Genomic DNA, 21,702 nt, shown 5'->3' with positions numbered 1-21,702 from the left:
AAACAAGAGTCGTGTTGTCCGTGTTAGAATCTATTTTTTTTGTTTTGCATTAAGCGGATGTCTGGTTGTTAGTCATGTGAAGGTCAAACAAAACATAAGCAAATAAGATTTAAACTAAACAACTTCAAGATCTCTGCTTACGTGTATGGAGAATCAACAGCATTACGACTGATTAACACATCATCATGAAACCAGCCTCACTCTATCCTCCTCCTCCTCACTGACAAGACGCTGCTCTGTAGTCGGCTCCTCACCACTCATTTTATGTTCAAAGCAGTGGTTAGGGTTCAAATTGAGATGCTGGTCTGTGTGAGTGGGTTTCCTGTACACTGTGATCTTTATCCCACCATCAGCCCTCACTAATCTATTTGTGTGGCTTTGTAATGACAAACTTTTGGCTCACTATTTGCATTGATCTGAAGGTTTGAGAGGCTTTCATGTATCGTCTGACTACATCAGCATTACCTTTGTGTGAACTCAGCTCAAAGCACCGCTGTGCTTATATTTATAGCCTCGCAGAGCCCTCAGCATGGCTGTAAACCCTCTGTCTCATTTTCTTTAAACACGAGGGAACAATGAAAATGTAATTTATGCAGTAAAATTGCTGTTCATTGTACGGAAGAGGAAAGAAATCGACATATTGTTTGTTTTAAGGGCGGATGTTGACATGCAGTTCCCTATTCTATGGAAAATGAGCAGAACAAAAGAAAAGGAAATTATGTCCACACTCTCAAAAAAATGACAATCTGATAGATAGATAGATAGATAGATAGATAGATAGATAGATAGATAGATAGATAGATAGATAGATAGATAGATAGATAGATAGATAGATAGATAGATAGATAGATAGATAGATAGATATGATGGTAATGTTATTGTTACTGAACAGTATAAACAGTATAAAAAATAATAAATAATAATATAATAATAATAATAGTACAGTATATATATATATATAATAGAAATAATAATAATAATAATAATAATAATAATAATTATAATACCAGTATAATAACAGCATATAGTAATAATAATAATGGTCGCAACAGGATATAATAATAATAATAATAATAATAATTATAATACCAGTATAATAACAGCATATAGTAATAATAATAATGGTCGCAACAGGATATAATAATAATAATAATAATAATAATAATAAAAATAATAGTAATAATAATAATATACACATAGAAATGTGTCATATATTTAGCCTGTGCAAGGTGTGCATACGTACATAACTGCAATATATAATATATACATGTTTAGATATATGTATGTATATAAATATATGATATATATATATATATATATATATATATATGATATATATAAGCACACAAGATATTATATAATATGATATATAGTATAGGTATAATATTAACCTTAAAGCAGTAGTGTCATTAACATGACAGCTTAAAGCATGTCTCATCCCTTTCTCAACTATCTTTACCTCCCGCACTAACTCATACACTGTAACATGAGCTTAAACTACATCCTCTACTACTTACTTCTGCTCAGCTTACTTAAAGCCACAGTGAGTGATACAAGAACTCTGTCATTATGCAACCTACTATTAGTCCTCATAGATCACTGAAACTCCCAGCCTGCCAGACACACTCACACTCACTCGGCAGAAGTCATGTTTGATCACTGGCTGAGTCATGTAGACAAACCATTAATCCATTCATCTGACAGCTGTGGCGGAATAACACACACATGCTGATGGTGTGTGGGTTTGAACAGCTGGGAGCCATCGATTGACCTGATACAGACCAGCAGCCTTCAGTCGGACTGAAAAACTGGCCTCGACAGCGACAAGACAAAATTAGGCCTCTTTATTGGAAATCAGTGTCCAGCCTTTGATTATTTCATTGATTGTCCCTGGCCTCTGCTGACTTACCACAACCATGTGGATGCAAAGTGCAAGAGGCTTAGTGACTGTGAGTTCAGTCAATAGGAAACAGTGTTCAGTGGCAACGCACTTATCAGCAATGTTTACCTCCCAGGAGAATAGTAGTATCGAGAATAAGTGTTTAAATACAGGGCAGTGAAAGAAAATATTCTGTGAGTGCTGCTAATCTGATCATTCACTGTACAATTACATTTTACAAAGTAAGAACGGATGTCAGCATAGCAGCAACACAGAACCAAACAGGTTACTAATAAGTAACCCAATAACACTTCCTTTTCAACTGAGTAACATTTAATATGTGAATTATTCATTTATTGAATAGTTGAATACACTGTATGACTGGAACACTATAAAACACTTTTTCTTCTTCCTCGGCTGCTGCTGACTGGCTGAGCATGACGATCACAGCGGTGACCATGGAAACCCTTGGGAGTCCCCTAAGCTCCCGGAGACGGTTGCCGTGTGGACCTTGAATCCACAAGTGCCAAAACGCTCCCATTACCTCACCCTGTTGGTGACAAAGAGATCTAAAAGAACCAAAAAAATAAATAAATATTGGACTTGAAGGACCCTTCATTAGAGGTCCATGAGACCATCTTAGTATTGCAATCCCAAAACAAGGTCAAACTTCTGATGTACGGTTTAAAAAGCAAACCAGAGAAGCTCATTTTTTGATTTCCCACATTTTTCTTATTTGTTTAAATCTTGTGACTGCATTACCCACAATGCAACAGACGACCATCAAAATTTATCAAAATGCACTTAACCCTGCTGTTATGTTCGTTTCTCAGGAACAGCAATAATGTTCGTGGGTCAATTTGACCCGGGTCATGTTTAATTGTCCAAAAGTGTCAAGAACTAAAAAATCCCAATAAACATTGTTTAAATGTCATTGATGACTCCATTACTAACCATTTTAAATCAATATTTAGTGCAATGGTGTTCTTTACCTCTCACAGATCATGGTTCAATGAGGATAATTCACTCGTTTTTCATTTTTTTTAAAAGTGCATGTTAAAATGTTTTATGTACATTGGGAAGACCTACTAAAAAATATAATGGTTTTACATGATTCTTTTTTAACATTTTATTTTACATTTATAATTTTTTATTTTTAATGAAAAAATACTTTTAACTATTTTTTATTATTTATTTTTTTTAAACATGCAATTTGACCCGCAACATAACAGGAGGGTTAAAGTATCAAAAGTCCGATCAATTATGCAAAAAAGTAATAGTCATTTTGCAGAACGGCCCCACCCAAGGATGGTCTAATAATTTTTTCCATGACTGTATAGTCCAAATATATTATTTGTTTATTATTATTGGTAATTATTATTATTATTATATAATATTTACATTATTATTATTATTTATTATATATATATATATATATATATATATATATATATATATATATATATATATATATATATATATATATATATATATATATATGCAGTAGTACACCCTCATTTAAAACTGGAATGTGCATGTATAACTTTGTTCAATAAAAATTTAAGTTGGAAAAAAAGAGTCTGAAACTCCCTTGCTATTATTATTATTTAAAGGTTGGTTTCAGATACTTTTTGAGTGTTTAAACCACAGTCCTGGTGTAGCTGTTGGAACCTCTTTTTGTTTTGCATTCAGCTGAATGCAAAATGAAGGTCAAGCAAAAGAGATGCAAATAAGATTTAAACTAAACAACTTCCAAGTTCTATGCTTACTTCTATGGAGAATCAACAGCATTAGGACTGATTACCACACCACCATGAAACCATAACGTAAAGAACACCTTTGTTCCTTTTTTGTTTCTTATTGTTTGTTAGAAACAAGAGGAGGAAATACATGGGAAAATCCATGCAGTTAAAAGTCAGTTGAACTTGCTGACTTGCTTGACTGATGTAATTTATGAAATGAACATCAAGTGCATTTTATTTTAACTACTAACATTAATATTTTTAGGTAAAGAAGTGGAGACCTACATTGAAACTGCAGTGCCCCACAGTGATAATCTAGCAGTGACAGAAAATAATTTTGTCACTGCTAGATTATCTTGATGGGCGACAGAACTCCAGCAGGTTTCAAGAGTCTACTAATAGAATCTCATACTGCATTCAAGTCTAAAAAAGCAATTCACGGCCTGCATTTAAAAATAGTCAGTAGTCAGTAGAGGTGTGAACCAGCAGAGGCCCCTTGATTTTATCCCGATACTTGAGTTACGACACGATATTATTGTGATTTTAAGCATTTTGCGATATGGTGAGTATTGCAATACAATATATTGCGATTTAACTCCTTAACTGAATTTTCTACCCACAAAATTAAATTCAATCAAGAATTGTTTTGTCAGATAAGAGAAAATTCTCAGTCTATTCATCTCACTTCAGTCTTTTTATTGCTCCACAATGAGAGTCAAACTGCAGACTGACCAACAAAGTATTCAGTCAAACTGAACTGATCTGATATCAAACATGTATGGACAACAATTGCAGCATTTTCTCAAATTTCCCTCAACTTTAAGCTTCACTGCTCGTCATTTTTTTTAAAGAAACATTAAAAAAAGCATAACTTTGCAGCCTTATTTGGACAACTTCCTGACACGATATCCTGACGCACATGGTGCCCGATTCCTTAGATATTGTAGTTTCATATGATACCATCTGCAACTCCAGTATCTCCAGTATATTCCTAAAAGGGAGCCCGCTACGGCATCAGAAAAAAAAAAAGAAACGTCAAAAATACTGACTGCCTGCCGGCCGCCTAAATATTGATACTTGGCGGCCATGAATCGATATATTGTAACTGTATCCCAAAGCGGACACCGTTCGGCTAAGATTCTATCAAAATTTCACATTAACTACTGATATAAATGATCATATTACACTTCTAATTAATTAAATGGAGTGAAACTAAAGTCTAACTTCTTATCTTTCGAACCATATATTGTTTTAACCGTGTACGTTAGCCTCGGGTTTACCAGAGTCAGCTAAAGGACGCTAACGTCGGTAAATTAGCCGTCCGCTAACTGTATCCCAAATCGGACACTTGGATCTCCTCGCTGTAAAACAATGGGGGCTGCTGAGTTTTTCAGGGGAAATTGGATGTTTCTGGATTAGCCAAATAAATTACACCTTTATCAACCATCTTTATCAACACACCCGGACCGTACTTCTATCCTTCACAATAAAATACAGTATAGTAAAAATAAAGATGTACTTTTAAGATTGTTGCCTGAGAGTTGCCCAAGCATTCTTCCTGCTTTCTCTCATCAGATTTACTTTCATATTGGAATTAGATATGTAAATCTCCATGTACACAAATTAAATTTCACATGTACATTGTTAAGTATGTACAATTTATTTTTACCTACACTGGTGGTGGCGATTTTATTCAAAATGACAGTGAAAACAGTAAATAACGGTGTCCGATTTGGGATACAGTCTCTATAATATTGCCATGCAAAATATCATGATACTATGCTGTATTGATATTTTCCTCCACCTTTAAGGACTACTAACACAGATTAAATGTTTAAAAACCCTTTTTTTCAGGGTCTATGCCAACAAAAAGTTGATAACTAGCATGGACACAACCCAACTTAATTTTTAAGTTTTCAGTCTTTACCAAAAAAAAAACCCTACTCTTCATGGTAATGTAAGTTTCAGAGACACAAAAAAAGAGACTTTAAAAGCAGGTTATGGAAAAAACATCAATTTTATTTTGAAATGACGGATCTTGTGCCAACTTCAATTTTCTTTCTTTTTCTTTTTTGCATTATTTTTTTGAAAATCTCTTCTGCCAATGACCAAAGATAACAATGCTCTTACAAATAAAATCAAAAGGTAAAACTCTTCAGAGAAAATAAAATTCATCTCAAAAACAACGAAGGTAAGAAAAACATCCACTTTTTTTGCAGGGGGGAAGAGAGGGCTGAAACCAAATAAACAAGAGATGCTACAACCGAGAAATGGCTTCTCCCGGGCTGGGATGATAAGCCCAGGCCCACGTAGTGAGAAGCCACGTGCAGATCAAATCCCCGCCCCCGTGTAAGGACGAGAGCCAATCACAGTGTAGTGTTCACAAGCTCCCATGATGCCCCTCTCTCCCTAGGAAGCTAAGGCAGTCAAACACAGTAGGTTACAGTAGGCATGGATATCTTAAAGTGGTCAATCGTGAGATGAAACACCAGAGACAAAGATCTCCATTCTCAGAATCCTTTGAGATTTTTGGAAACATTCAATACATGACTATTAGAGCTGTAAAGTGGTCCATATATTAGTTGTTTTTATTATTTATCCTCTTCTAAAACTCCTGCCCCAGCTCTAAAGACCGCTAACATAGATCAAGGAGAAAGTGAAAACTACATTGAAAGAAGGTCCAGAGGTCACATAAAGAATGATTTGGAATAGTGATAAAAGGCTTTCAAAGCACACAGCATTTACAGTCCGCCTCAGGACAAGACGTAATGGTTGACTTTGAGGCTGTAATCCAAACACAGCTGTCTGGCGAGAGATGAAGAGGTGGCTAAATGTGTACTTAGCAGTATGACTCAGGATTACTCAAAGCAATCCAGCAACCATCACCAAGGATATTGTTAGAAAATGGAGATCTCGTCCTCCTGGAGGTACAGTGTATCATGACTAAGAGCATGCTCTGGTGTCAAACACGTCTGCAAGTAAAAAAAAAAGTTTCCTTTCAAAATGACACATCATTCTTCATCAGTATACTCATTCTGACGACATGAACCACGATTTATGATGTGTCATTTTGAAGTGAAACCCTTTCTCATCCTCGTTACATGAAATTATCCCTATAGCAAACAGTACTGAAGCCTCGATGTAACTTCCTTTTGCTCAACTGCAGCCCAGCTGAGATGAGGATGAGTGTGAGATGTTGATGCACAGCACAGTAGATAACCAACCATGAGCTGACTGGGGAGACGGCAGAGGCTAGGAGAGGAGAGAAGGCAGTGTGTGATCTTTAAGAGCGCTTATACACTTGCTTTTAACTGCATGTGTGTGTATGGTTGCTATCTTTCTTCTTTTAGAGAGTCTTGAATTAGTAGTTTCTTGGTGTTTCTTTTAGGCACATGAGAAAGTTGATACCACTCTCATATCGGTCTGTTCGATATAAAGCTACAGCCAGCAGCTGATTAGTTTAGCTCAGTAGAAAAACTAAAAATAGGTGCCTGGCTCTGACAAAAAGTGAAAAAAAAAAAAAGACTGTAGCTACCAGCCCCTCTAAAGCTTGCAAATGAATTCATTGCATCTGATTTGTTTCATTGGTACAAAAACGTGTAAAAAAGACAATCTGCCATCTCATCATACAGGACTATTTCTTCTTCTATTTCTTCTGTGTCATATTTTCACTTCAGTTTTTGTATGGAATAAACAAACGAAGTGATCCCTGTGTCTTTGTGCTAAGCTAATCAGCTGCTAAAACTACCAGCTATAAATATACCATAGAGACAAGGAAGTGCTATCAATCTTCTCATCTAACTCCAGGAAAAATCAAAAAGGTGTCTTTAAAAGGTGCACAATCTGAAGGTATTCCAGTGTGGCCCAGGGATATTTTGTCCCCAGATAATCTGTGGATGTACTTTTTGATCTTTCACATACATAAACTGATGCAGGTCACACATGCACAGTAAAAAGCGAGTATATAAACGCCCTAATGCAGATGCTATCATTCTAGAGGCGCACCAACAGCATCTGCACTTCAGGAAACTACCAATACATTCAATAACTACAGTTACACTAATGTGTTTTTATCTATTCTGAAGCTGTTGTTGAGAGTAATTTGATAAGCTGTTAAACTAATGAGAGCTACTGTTTTCTTATCGGCCATTATAAGGCAGCATAAACAGTGTTTGGTTGACATTTGAAAGACTTACATTGGTTGTACAAACTGCTCCTGGTGCACCTCTGCTCTGTTTGTGCATGCATTTCCCTTTCGTCGAGCGCCCTCTCCATCCTGCCTCGCCCTCTCCCCAAGAGGTAGCAGCCCTGCCCCAACAACCCCCCCCCCCCCTGCCCCTGCCCCCGCTTATTCCACTACACCCCACCCGGACCACACCTGACCCACCCCGATCCCAACCCCAACCCTTCCAGTGGACCGTGGCACATCTCTACTCGGCCTGAGCATCATAGTTGGCTCCACCAGCCTTCTTCAGCTCTGTGCGGATGTAGTCCGCATCCAGTTCCTTTGGGTCACTGAACACGAACTCCTTGGCAAAGTTCTGCAGAAACAAAACAAAAAAAAAGTTTGTTTTCATTTGTTGCAGAATGGGAACAAACCAAGCTAATTAGGGCTGAATAATCTGACCGGGGAAATACATTCCAACATTCAGTACATGAAGGTGTCATGATTTGGTTCCATATAAATAAAAAATAAATACATTTATTTAACTTTTTTTTTTTTTTTTACTTACAAGTAAAAAATTACTTCACAGCTTCTGATATATAATAATGAAGACATCAGTTGGCAGCAAAAAACCTAGTACAGCGTACAGGCCCGGCATTGTGTTAACTGGCTTTTTAAAGAAACAAAATAGCGCCAAGTGAAGTTGGTTCTTGATATGCATTACGGCTGGGCGATATGGACCAAAAGTCATATTCCAATATATTCATGCTATACGATACATATACTGATATTTTTATGGCAAAGTGAGAGCATATGTTCAAAGTCAAAGCCAAATATGACATGTCACAAGTAGTTTTATTGAAACTGTGTATTTAAGTGAACATAAACACTGTATAACAACAGGAGTACCTTTTTTTTTTTTTTTTTAAATCAAATTTCCATAAAGTGCATATTTAAATAAAAAATGTCTTAAATAAAAATAGCCTATGAAATAAAATAGGCCAATCTTTTTCTGAAATAAATATATTTAAATGAGAAAAGAATAATGAAAATTACAAAAGAACTAAATGACCTAAATATGAGCATTTATATATAAAGCAGGATAACAGTGCTAATTTTAACTATATCGATATATATAATATGGTCTAATTCCATATCATATTTAAAAATATATTGATATATTTTTTATATCGATATATCGCCCAGCCCTAATATGCACGAGGTGGAATGGGTGACCTTGTAGTATAGTTGTAGTTTTGAGGAGTAAAATCTTGTAGTTTAGTGACGCTACCAGCTTGTCGGAGCTATTTATTTCAGGATCGGAACGGCCAGAACTCCAACAAGAGAGCTCAGCAAGTAAGAAAATAGCTTTGCATCCACTACACTACTGGCAAGTATTTCATATAACTTCATGTCCAAAATCCAGGACTATCCCTTTAAGGTCCTGTCACACCAGTAAGTGGCACAGAAATTAATCTGCAATTCTTTCCAAAACATTTAGTTCTAGATGTCTGGTGACAACTTACATGGCTGAACAGTTATTGAACTACTGTATCTGTTGGGCTAACAGGTAACATGCTACTCCTCTGAGATTCATTCAAATTTCACTCCGGGCTGTTTATTAAGCCACTGCTTTATCCCCCCCAAGGATTTTTCATCATTTCATGCAATAAAAAAATATTGAAGAGGGGAAAATGCTTCTCAAGCTAATACACTTACCAACTGTCAATTTCTGGTTTGATTCATAGGGATTAATTATTAAAAATGCTGCATTGCAGGTGGTGTCGGGTAATCAGTAATATAAATGATTGATTTTCTTGATACTCTGTTGCAATAAATTCTGGAGGACAAAGAAACCATTCTGTGTCCTCTGGATGAGGTGATAACAGCAACAATGCTTAGTTAAACATAAGTTAGCATATTAAAGGAACAACATGGAGTTTTTGATCACAGTGGTTGCACAAGAGAAGGGAAGACAGGGTTGTAAAAATTCCATTATGATCTATTATTACCTGTCATTTTCATCAATGATATCGTACATTTATTGGATTTCATTTTATATTATTTGGTTTTAGGGACATGGAGAGACAAGATAAACAGAACCACCACAAAGGAGCAAGGAGGATGTAGAGCGAGTAGGATGTGGGTACTTGACATGCATATGCTATGATTATATTCCTTATGGTTGCAGTTAGCTTTACTTTTGCAATGAGCTATTTGCCCCCTTAAACATAATATATTACTGCATTGCGTTACCTTTGTTACAACCAACAGTGTCGACTGGACAGGGCATGTGTTTTACTTAAAGCTACGGTAGATCGCCTCCAGTTTTTTAATCTGGCAACATGACAGACTACCTTCCAATTTTTTCATCATTGTTAAAAAACATCAGTCAATGATGATACATTATTTGGTTGTCTTGTTTTACGACATAAAAAAACGTTAACAAATTTGGTGCAATAAAACAACTTTTTAAATGTAAAATGACATAATATCACCTTTAACAAATGTTCTATGTTGTTTACATAAACAGCAGACACAAAGCAGCATCCATTTGATTATAGTATATTTACTTGCTTTGTCCTATTTCCCCCTGTTGTTCAATACATTTTTATTTTTATTTTGTATGTTCTGCTCTTTATTTTTCCTTCCACCATGTTCAGTCTTCATATTATCCAGATTTCAGATAGTTTCTTGTTTTTTAGAAAACCTCTCCAGGCAGCACTGTTTGCAACACTGTTGCCATGCTGCCTCTGTAATCACCCAGTTTCCCCAAAGGAACCATTACAGCTTCATGATGACAACCATTATTTTAATTGCAACTTTCTCCACATGCAACACCACAGAGTCTCTGACCTGCACGATCTCCTTGACCAGCGACTTGTCCGTGCTGACCTTGGCGCGCTGCAGCCCACCAATGTTGTCACCAATCCAGGTGATGAGAGTGAACTTGGCTCGTTTGCTCATGGCGTCTCCCGTTGTGATCCGGATGAAGGCAAACAGGCGAGCGTCATCTGAGGGAAGAGATGGAAGAGACTATGTAAGACTGCAGATATGAAGGCTCTTACAGCAAATTTTATGTTACACACTTAGTAGAATGCATACACACAGAATGATCCTGTCCAATGAGGGGCTGACACACACAAACAGCAGGTACTAATTGACTTCCCCTCATGTGATCTAAGCTCTGTTTTTCCTTCTGCTGATAGAAAAAGGCTACACATTGTGATTCCAAAGTGTCACTTACATAACCATTCAAAACTGCACTGTGTGTTAGTGTGTGTGTGTGTGTGTGTGTGTGTGTGTGTGTGTGTGTCTTGTGCATGTGTGTGACAGACAAACAAAGAGAGTGAGCAAGAAGAGTGTCAGTGTTGCAGTGCAGATAAATATGAGGTTCTGCTTTTTGTAGTTCCACTGCACTGGCAGAGTCCCAACACCCCCAGACTTGGTGAAGTGTGTGTGTGTGTGTGTGTGTGTGTGTGTGTGTGTGTAGTAGGGAAATATTCAGGTCAACAGACAAAATGACTAATATCTTTTGTGAGCCTTGCAGTTGTGTCACAAACCTCCCAGTGACCACGCCTGTCACTCTCACGGTGGTCCACTGCAGAACTGACTGACTGTAAATAATGTCTGAATACATGCAACAAGGCTACAGAGGGAAAAAAAACACTTCTGCTGCTTTTCTTTTGGACTTGTACCTCATTGGGCCTCTAAATCCTTTACAAATGAAACAATGAGAGCAGGAAACATGACTCCTTAGCATGCAACATGTAGTGAGGTTTCACTAGTAGAACAGCTTGACAATAAAAAGGGCCACACTTTAAAAAGGTTGGTTGGTTGGTTTCGATGTCTTATTCAACGTTTGTGTTAATACGTTTTCTGTTATGGATTTATAAATACATATTTTGATTGATTGATTGATTGATTGATTGATTGATTGATTGATTGATTGATTGATTGATTGATTGATTGATTGATTGATTGATTGATTGATTGATTGATTGATTGATTGATTGATTGATTCATTCATTCATTGCCAGTGGTCATGCTCAGGCCAGTGCCAAACTGATGGCAGCATTAAGGTAAGACCCTCCTGTTTATGTAATACAGAATCACAGACGCAGGGCTCTTTTTTCCTATCATTCTCCCTGAACCTTGCCAAAATTCAATCTATCCTGTCCTAATTAGCACATCCCAAATTTAACATCTTTGTTTTTCTACAATATCATTAGTTAAAATCATTTAATTTTCTTCTCAGTGGCATGGTGCCGTGTTTGTTTTTTATGACTAAAAAGGAGCATCGGTAACCCTTCAACAACTACCACTAGGATTTGAATTTTTTCAACTCTGACCCCTTACATCCTTCATTGACCCCTTTTCGACCAAAGCAAAGCTAGTTCTTTTGCTGGACTGGTGCTGGTTCGCAGTTAGTTCAACTTGCGAACCTTCTCAGAACCTGTTTGCTTTTCCATAGGCATGAGAGCCACGTCATTACGTCACTGTATACATCTGTATATGTCTCCGCTCTCTTAGCAAGTATAATAACAATAATGAAAGACTACATAGATACTACACAGATGTTAATGTTAGACTTCGATGTAAGCTAACACTAGACTGCTAACTCTAACTCGTTAACTCGAGCCTGTATCAATCACATTACAGTTAAACGAATAAAATAAAATTAATGAAACATGTTTTAGTTGGTCTTGTTTGTCAGATAATCCCGCCCCCAGCCCCTGACGTAAGAGGTTCATGGTCCAAGACCAGCAAAAAGTTGGTGCCGCTCTGGAACCAGTGTTTCCTGTCCGAGCAAAGAACTGGTTCAAGATTAGGTACCAGCTCTGAACCGGCCCTGGAACAACCGTGGTCAAAAAGGAGTAAAAGGTAGTATTTCGTATGAAGTTATACAAATGTTGGCGAAAAAGCAATTAGTTCATTGTTAATAATTCAGATCATACTACTTCTACAAAAACATATTTGGATTCAAGTCTATCATAATAATATCTTTGACGAAAACAACACAGTCACCATTTTAAGGCGTCGCATTTGACATCACAGAATCTAACAGCTGTCACAGAAACAGGCAGAAAAAACACTACTCTCTGCGCTCAGAGCGAATAATAGCATTTTTACTGACTAGGGTTTTCAGTTTGACTCGAAATTCGAACATTTGTTCAAACGTTGTTAATATCTGAACTGAAATGCCCTGTTCCTATTCCAAATTTACAGCCTACAAATGCAACAGACCACTGTTAGTCATATGAATGTTTTCTGGTTTTCCCTCTGATGTCCTCTGGCTGCTCTGACTCCACTCTCAGTGATTTACAACGTTCCCTGATGGACAGAGAGCTTGACATGTGCCTAAAGTAATGCTAACCACTAACTGCTTCTAACTTTAGTCTTAAATAAATTTAAATGATACATTTCCAAAGCCAGACATGTGTTTTGTTTAAAAAAAAGCATGAGGTAGAAGAGAAGAGGGACTAAACCCAGGGTTTAATTTCATCATATTCCTTTCAATAAGCAGCATAAACAGAGATTTATTGATATTTATTGAATTATCAGCAAGTAAAGGCACCATAGAGGAAGCAGTGGTGGTTAAACTTGGAGCCCACAGAGCTGACAAGGCTTTCTAGTCATCATTTCCTAAATGATGAGTTTCACATTTACCCCCTTTAACACACGCGCACACACACACACACACACACACACACACACACAGACACACACACAAAGATGACCTTTTGGACTTAATTCAGAGAAGGTGTAGTACAGTAAGTTGAGAAACGTATACTGCTTATTTCACACACAAATTGGTGAAATAATGCCATTTCACACCTATTCCCCTTATTGTCTCATACATAGTCAGACTGTCTTTGCTCTGTATTCAGGTGAACAGTGTGATTATGTAACAAAAACAATAACTCATTATTGTCTTCCAGATGTTTCTGTCTCTGTGTGACTGACAAAAATTGTATACTCTGACTATGAGCTGCAGGGGAAAACCTCCCCAATTCTGCAACAGAGCAGCCTAACTACTGGCAGAGAGATCCCTGAGCTCGTTATGTTTCCATCCTTACTAGATTAACAACACAAAAAATGTGGATGCAAATCCATTTAATACGTACTGAAAATCTCAAAGGTTAAAGACTGATGAAAGCGTGTGACAAATAGTTCCTACTGTGTTAGATATTCTTGCGTGATCTCAAGATTATCGTGCAGTTTTGTAACGGAATTTGGACAGAAATTGTAAATACGGAGCATGAGGAGGCGTCCTGTTAACTTTAAAACCTGAAACACTCGAAATGATTGTTCTCAGGGACCTTTAAGCTTCCACAATGGAAGAATTCTAGTTTTGTTGTTTTGAGGCCTTGGTCTTTGTAGCCTCTGGAAGGTCCAAATAAGAAAAAGAATCAAAGTACAGTATAGTTATTTTGAAACATGTCTTATTGAATGTACAGAACAATATCTCTATCTTCATATATACCATTACTATGATATAAAATGGGCTTCTTCTGTGTGGATTTTGCATGTTCTTCCCATGTCAGCGTGGGTTCTCACCGGCTGAGACAAAAGCCCATTTTCCTGCACCAGAACCACTGCAATGCACCAATGACTGGCAGAAACCCTGCCAGAATTATTCACCAACACTTTTTAAGTTCCACCAGGCAGCTTTCTTACAAAATATCATTCTAAGACTAAGGAGAACCACAGTGGTGACAACAGTGAAGAGCATCCCATCAGCACTAACTGGGCTTTGACAGCATCACACAGAATGTGCAGCATGAACACAGTGTGTGCAGCTCCCTGCTGGATGGATGAAAGGATTCATCATGATTATGCACATGATTACAATTAGAATATACCCTCTTCACCTATTTCCTGTGATTTTTTTTTTTTTTTACAAAATATAGCTCAGAATGATTTTATATTGTACGTTCTTAAAGCTTAAGGTCTCGCTCCAATGAAAAATGTGGGTTTTTTGTGTTAATGTCTTGTAAAATGTCAGACCTTGACTATACCAATTCAAAATTGATCAAATTTGTGTCACATTCTTTTACTGTAGGGGGGTAATGTCTGTGAACATCCCTATAATCTGAGATTCAAACATGTGCCGGCATGCTTTATTAGGTACGTCACTACTTCGAAAAGCCAATCAAAAGCCATAAAAGAAAACCTGAAACCTCCAGACTTTTCAGCCAGTTACAAACTAACAAACAAGCATAAACAAGCTAAACAACTACACCTAACTACACCTAACTACACCTACCCTTCTGATACATCTGCTAGTCGCTGATTTTGGTGCACCGCAGACTCCTCATCTGAGTCTGGAGGATCTTCAGTGTTTCCTCTAACAGAAAAAATAGACCAGACGCTGACGCAGCCGCTGCAGTCTGCACACTGCAGGGCGTGAAGCTCACTCACTGGCTGACTTGCACTGCTCTTTCATCGGTCAACCTACGCATGCTGGTGGGCAAATGCCAGATGCAGAACTTTAGCTTAAGAAAGAAGTAGATGTGCTTCAAGAGTGTTTTTCTGAACTTTTAATTTAGGAAAACCCTCTAAAACAAAACATAAATCCTATTAGGGCATCTGAACCTACTTTAAAACGTCTCTGGAGAGGGACTTGAAGAACTGATGATAGTGAGATTTTTTTTAAAAACAGTCAAAATCGAAGAAGCATTGGCCAAGATATCCTGATTTGGTTAGAAACAAGAGAACTTCCCATTATGCAAGTCAGTGGTGTCTTTCCCTAGATATGTCCTAGATAACCAACATAAACTAAACACTAGAAAAACAATCAATCACTTTATGATTTGAAATGATACATTCTGGAACAGATCTGGCGGTAACACAGTTACTGTTCAAAGGTCAGATGATTTTACTAAATTGCATTAAGAGTTTTTACAGTGCGGCCTGTGTTATCTTTATGAACCTGTTAAAGCAGCTGATTAAGACTTTCCTGGCAGAGCCTCAGTTGCACGTTTCTAAGATCAGACCGGCAGCACATTAACAGGAGCAGCCACTGTAAAGAGTCTTATCAGTGCAGCCACACAGGACATTGCTAGTTTCAACACCTCACCTGGAGCACCACACACACACACACACACACACACACGGTCACCTGACTCAATTGGTCTATTCCGTGACACTCAAGGTGAATTGGAGATACCAAGGAGGAACCAAGTACTAACACTCGGACCTGGAGCCTGCCCACACACCCCTACACTTCCTCCCTCTGGTTTCCTGGTTTGTCTTCTCTTTAAAACCATGCTGACAATGCATGTAGTTTCAGAGCAGTTTTGTCTGCAGCCGGCCTCCCCTCCTGCTGCAGAAACAACTGCATTGAAACTACAACAATGATGACACAGCAAAAGAAGACTTTGGGAGACATGCTGCTCTGCATAAATTGACTTCAGTTTAGCACTCCAAAGGTTGGCGGGTGACACCGTATCTTCCTGTGTGCGCTCTCTGAGCCAGAGCTCAGTCCCTCTGCGGCACAGCCTGGAAACTAGAGCTGTCTCTGGAGGACAGTGTCAGGTGGGATTGGCAAGGAGTGGTGTTACCAACATGTCAGCTGAGTCCAAGTTTGGTGTTGTTTTTTATTTTCACTAACAGCAGGGCCTGACGATGGTGATGTCAGGTGGTTGACCATTTAAATGAGTGTGGATCCCAAAAGGATCTTCTATATCTAGGGTCACTCTCTGGTTAAAATGCATCCTTAACACTTTGGTCCATGACAAAATATATAAATTTAAACAGACGGACTAACATTACATTTTCTGAGCCTATTCATGCTTCCCAGAGGATGAACAGTTTCTATTAAGAACACTACATTAGTTTTCCTTTTAGGTGGCCCTCAAGGCACAATGGTTCAAAAAGGTGGGCAGTTCACTGAGTCAGTGCAAAGTGAGTTGTGGGTATTTTGGTGTAATTCGTCTTACACGTTGCAGCAGCGACAGATGTCTCAGAACCGCCTGTTTCTGGTGCAACTTCGCAATCTGGGGATTTTATCTCCAAGAGCAAACAAATACTTGAAGTGAATGTGCAGCAACAACAAAATAATGCTTAAAACTCTAAATTTTAACTAATTTAATGAAGCGCTAGAAGAACATTCAGAGCATCGTTTAGGTTATTTGGATTCATCCACTTGGGATATTGAATATCTGAAGCAAATTTTGCAATCAATCCAGCTGAAAAGGTTGTCAGAATACAAAATGGTAACTTTTCAGTTGCACTAGACGAAAAAGTCAGTAGCAGTAATCCTCTGAAGATTATGAATGTCTGCATAAAGTCTGTCACAATCTATCCACTGGATAGGTGGAAACTTTGACCTGCAGGTAGCGCTACAGGAGGAGTCAGGGACTCAAAGTCAGTCCCCTGAGGACAATGAATGTCTGAATTCAACATCAATCATGCCATCCAACATTTGTTGAGCAAATTCAGTCTGGACAAAAGTGGTGGACAGAATGACCAACACTGACATCTTAGAGCCATGGCGCTAACATGGCTACACTTGAGAAAAGCAGAGAAACACCTCCCATCAGGGAACAATCACAACTGTATTTGCCACAAGATGATGACCTGCAATTAATAATTTACAATACTGACCAAATAAGTTATTGGTTGTTGCTACAATCTGTGATCAGAATTGTGTTTTACTAGTGGCAAATTCAATTAGATGTAAGGATTAAGGCCTTGGTGGAAATATACCCTGCTCTTCTTGCACTGATCCAAGTTGCGCACACCAGAATTGATCTATTTTTACTTCCTGAAGCCGCATAACTTAAAGATCAATATTCAAAGGGAGCCCTCCTCTTCAAAACCTCACTAGACGAGCCGTCTGCAGCAACTCCTCCTACACTCTGAGGGGTTTTTCTGCAGAGTTACAACTTCTCTGCTAAATAAGGAAAGCAAGCCGACACACAGAAGGATGTGTGTGTGTCATCTCTGAACAGGAACTAAAGGCGAATGCACCAGCTGAGATGTTGTAAAGCATGGTGATAAATGAGTGATTTCAACATAGGAATGTGAGCTCTGAAATCTAAGCAAGAAAAAACGGAGTACAAGCCTGAGGCTGCAAGCTTTAAAGACAACAAGAGCTAGCATCAGGAACAGCCACACCCAACATCTGAGCAGATGCTTTACTACGAGACACTGAAATAGGGGACCTTACACAGAGTGTAATTTTTTTTTTTTTGTTCCCTTTTTCTTTTTGCTCACTAGGAACCATTATCTCAAAAGTCCCTGTTTGACTCTTTTTGGGGGGGAATTTTTCTTCCTTTTCTGTTGTGATGAACACAAATGGGCTCTGTGCAGACAGTGTTACTACTAATCACTGTGCTGTGCAGGGAATACACAGCAGACGTGATCCTTCATTAGAAAAGACACATAAGCACACACACACACACACACACACACACACACAATCAGACAAGAGGGAAAACATGTTTTTAATTATGCATTTCCTCTTTCAGCTGCATGTAGATGCTTTAGTAGGAACATTTGTTTTATTTGAATGTAGGAACAGGTGGAAAATTAAACTTGAATGCCATCTAGTTGGGGATTAAAGTTTAAAGTAAACTTCTGCATCTTCCCATTATAATTCAAGAAACAAGAAATCGTTGACCTAAAATCTTTCACCTTGTAAAACCACTCACAGGATATTGTAGAAGAGATTATGCAATGCATACACTGTTAAGTGCTTTGACAGTGTAGTTAGGCTACAGGGCTCAAGGCCAATGGGTGACTGAGCACAGAGTCTTAAAAGATTAGTGTTCTGCCAAGTCAAGCTGTGTGCCATATAGGCTGTTTAAGAGACAGACTATGCACAGGACACATACACCACAAAATCAAGAGAAGTCAGCAGCAGGAGGATACGTTACAATGGCAAGGCCTGGTTAACAACTAGGATGGGAAATAGAAAATAAAAGCTGCTCTTTACCTGTGCACATCCTCTTGAAGTCCTCATAGTCAGCCCCTTGCCCTGCAGGCAGGATCATAGAGCCCTCATATTTAAACACAGCCCTGAAAGATGCAGAATACACGGTGCGTTATTACTCCATGTGTTATCCAGTCTCATGATCTGTTGATTCACACCATTAGCATTATGTGCTCATTAGGGCCATTTTGCAGAAAAACGCAATACACAAAATGCCTAAGACGTCCATGTGAAGGTGGGAGCTGTGGAAGAGCCATTTGTAAGTGTCACTACTATAACGTTATCCTCTGAATACAGGACAAAGGAAATTACTTCTGCCCCGCTGGGCCTGATAACTGTGCAGTGTGTGACCGCTAAATAGCCAGAATACAGATCAGCTAGATCAGATCAGCTCGGGGAAGACACTGAATGCTTCATGTATTTGGAACAATATTGTTATAAGCACATGTATTTGAGTCAGAGTTTCACGTATCCAGTATGAACAATTCACGAGGGTTTGAGTTGCGGGCAAGCCCCTTTTATGCCATTCTAGCGCGTATTCAGTGTGGGCAGGTCGAACCACGTTCAAATATCGAGTAATTTAAAGTTTCCTTGATTAAATAAAAAAGTTAATGAGGCATACAATACAACCCTTTACACTTTCTGCATATTTATGAATCTATCTTTAATTCGGCGTATATCCTGTAAGCCAAATGTTGCTGTTTTAAACAAAAGTTTTATTTAAAAAAAAAAAAAAAAGGTCCGCCTCTTATTTAAGCCACCGAAAAGACGGCGCAGTGGGCGGTAACAGGCTATGTGGATTAGATCGAAAAACGGTTTGATTGATGTAAATAATGGCAAACAAGTTTTTATTATTCCGATTAGGTCCAGCGCTATATGTATGGAACGTTTGCATATGTGCAAGGAAATATACATTAGTCACAGTCTTCAGCGGAATATTGGATAAGTAAGCATGCACACTCACCAATTGGTGTCCGTGTTATCGTCTCTGACTTGGTTGTAAGCCTCTCTGCAAGCCTCTTTATCGATCTGGGTTTCCATTTTATGTATAACGTTAGACGGGAGTCAAACAGTCGAAGTCAACGCTGTGTCAGTCCAATTCAGGCAGAGCTGCTATACAGTAATAAAGCAGATAACTTGTGCTGTTGATGATATGCGTCAGAGAATTAAAACTGATAACGTTATACAATAGGCTTCAGTCCAAAATCACGACCACTGCACTGGAACAATGTAGCGGAAAAAGACAGCTCTTCCTCTAGCAGCTAGGTTTATTTCCTGGATATTGCTACTTTATGGGCGTTGGTGATGCTAGTCGATCAGGTTGCCAGCAGACAGACAGAGAAGTCCCCCAGACGCCGGATTCACCTTCTCAGTATGAATGGTCAATGGAATGAGGGCCGCTGTCAAGGCAACCAAGAAATACAACATCTTCCGGCTAGGACCTTCAGAATAAAGTAAGACGTAGTGAAGAGAACGGATTTAACCTAAACACGGGTGTGATATTATACTTATTCAAAAAGTATATAAATGTAATGATAAATTTAGCCACCAGACGTGTATGCCATGACCTTTTTCTCCAATTAAAATGGGCATATAACCTTGGAATTATCACCTGTAGTAACTTTCAATTTGCTCTTAAAAGTGTTTTAATTTGATAGCCTTTTGTCTTTGTGAGACACTTTTTATTTCTACATTTGCAACATTTGTTATATATTTGGGTCTGTTATGGAAAATAAAGCAGCAGTGTACTAATTATTTGTTTTACATAATGTCATAATTTTTAAGGGGCCCAAAGTTGTTGTTTTTTACATGAACATACACCCTACATTGATCTAAATTCACATTTCTGTCGGAAAATGCCTAGGTAATTAAATCATACAAAAAAAATAAACTTACTAACTTACTTCATTTTGGTAGCATGAAATTTGATCTTCATTTACTACCGGTTACACTTAATGGTTATTTGCCATATTGAATTTGTTTGTCTACATCGGACAAATCAAGAAAGGCACAAAGCTTAAGATGTCAGTTCTGCTATCAGAAAACAAGACGAAGTTAATGAAGAAGAAAAAAGTTGAGGAAGAATGGGGCACTATCTCAAAAACTAATCTTCAATACAGATGTGAAACAACTGCAACAAACACCAAAAGAGTCCTATTTTAAGATAAATTTAATGAGCATATCTGTGACATCCTATGAGAATTTATATATTATTGGAGGTACAACCGTTGTTCTTTTGTACAACAGAAAATGCAATGTAATGCTTTTTTTTTTTTTTTTTTGACAAATCAGTTTTATTCTGAAGGCGAAGCAATAAACATCCGGTTTTTATTTAGGCTACATTGTACAATTTACCCAGTGCAGGGGTATTGAAATCTACCGGTTTTTTCTTCTTCAACTGTTTAATTTTGATTAATTTAAATTAAGAGTTGTCCCTATGGTTATACAGTAAACCTATACAAAAATGTACAGTACTGTGCTACAAAATATATTGCAATGCAAATCATTGAAAAAGTCTTAACAATGTAGGTGGGCCTACAACAAAAGACTGGCTACTATTCATTTCAGTACAATGCGAACAAGAACTACACAATACAGGGCAAGGCGGGGTTACATGAGTAAACTAAATTAAGTAGTGCATGAAGTTCAGAGATCTAGTCCAGGTCATTACAGCAGGCAGACCACGCAGGGGTCAAAGGTCTCTTCCTTCCTCTGAGTCCACCAGCACCACCAACTCTCTGATGACTTAAGAAAGACATAGACTTAAACTGCTCTTTCTGTGAAGTACACCCTGAAGATGTTTTTCATTTATTTTGGTCTTGCCCTTTCTCAACTAAATTATGGGAAGATACTTGTAACCTCATTTCTTTTTCGATTGAACCTCATTTGTCCCTGTGCTTTGAACATATACTGTTTGGTTTCACTGACTTTCCTTTTGCAAAAGAAAAACAATACTATATCATCAATCTCATGA

At 37.9% G+C, this 21,702-nt stretch overlaps 1 protein-coding gene across 1 annotated transcript; it reads right to left on the bottom strand.

The window, feature by feature from the left end:
• Positions 1-5,619: 5,619 nt before the first annotated feature.
• cotl1 (coactosin-like F-actin binding protein 1) lies at positions 5,620-20,128 on the bottom strand. The gene is made up of 4 exons (XM_059335420.1): positions 19,693-20,128; positions 18,732-18,814; positions 10,643-10,800; positions 5,620-8,162 (listed from the first exon to the last, which is right to left on the bottom strand). The coding sequence occupies exons 1-4, from the start codon at positions 19,767-19,769 to the stop codon at positions 8,052-8,054; spliced, it is 429 nt and encodes a 142-aa protein (XP_059191403.1). The 5' UTR covers positions 19,770-20,128; the 3' UTR covers positions 5,620-8,051.
• Between the last annotated feature and the right edge of the window lie 1,574 nt (positions 20,129-21,702).

Source organism: Centropristis striata, chromosome 6 (assembly GCF_030273125.1).
Source record: "Centropristis striata isolate RG_2023a ecotype Rhode Island chromosome 6, C.striata_1.0, whole genome shotgun sequence".
Classification (NCBI taxonomy): domain Eukaryota; kingdom Metazoa; phylum Chordata; class Actinopteri; order Perciformes; family Serranidae; genus Centropristis; species Centropristis striata.
The sequence above is the reverse complement of the archived record's forward strand: the minus strand, read 5'-3'. Positions and strand labels throughout refer to the sequence as shown.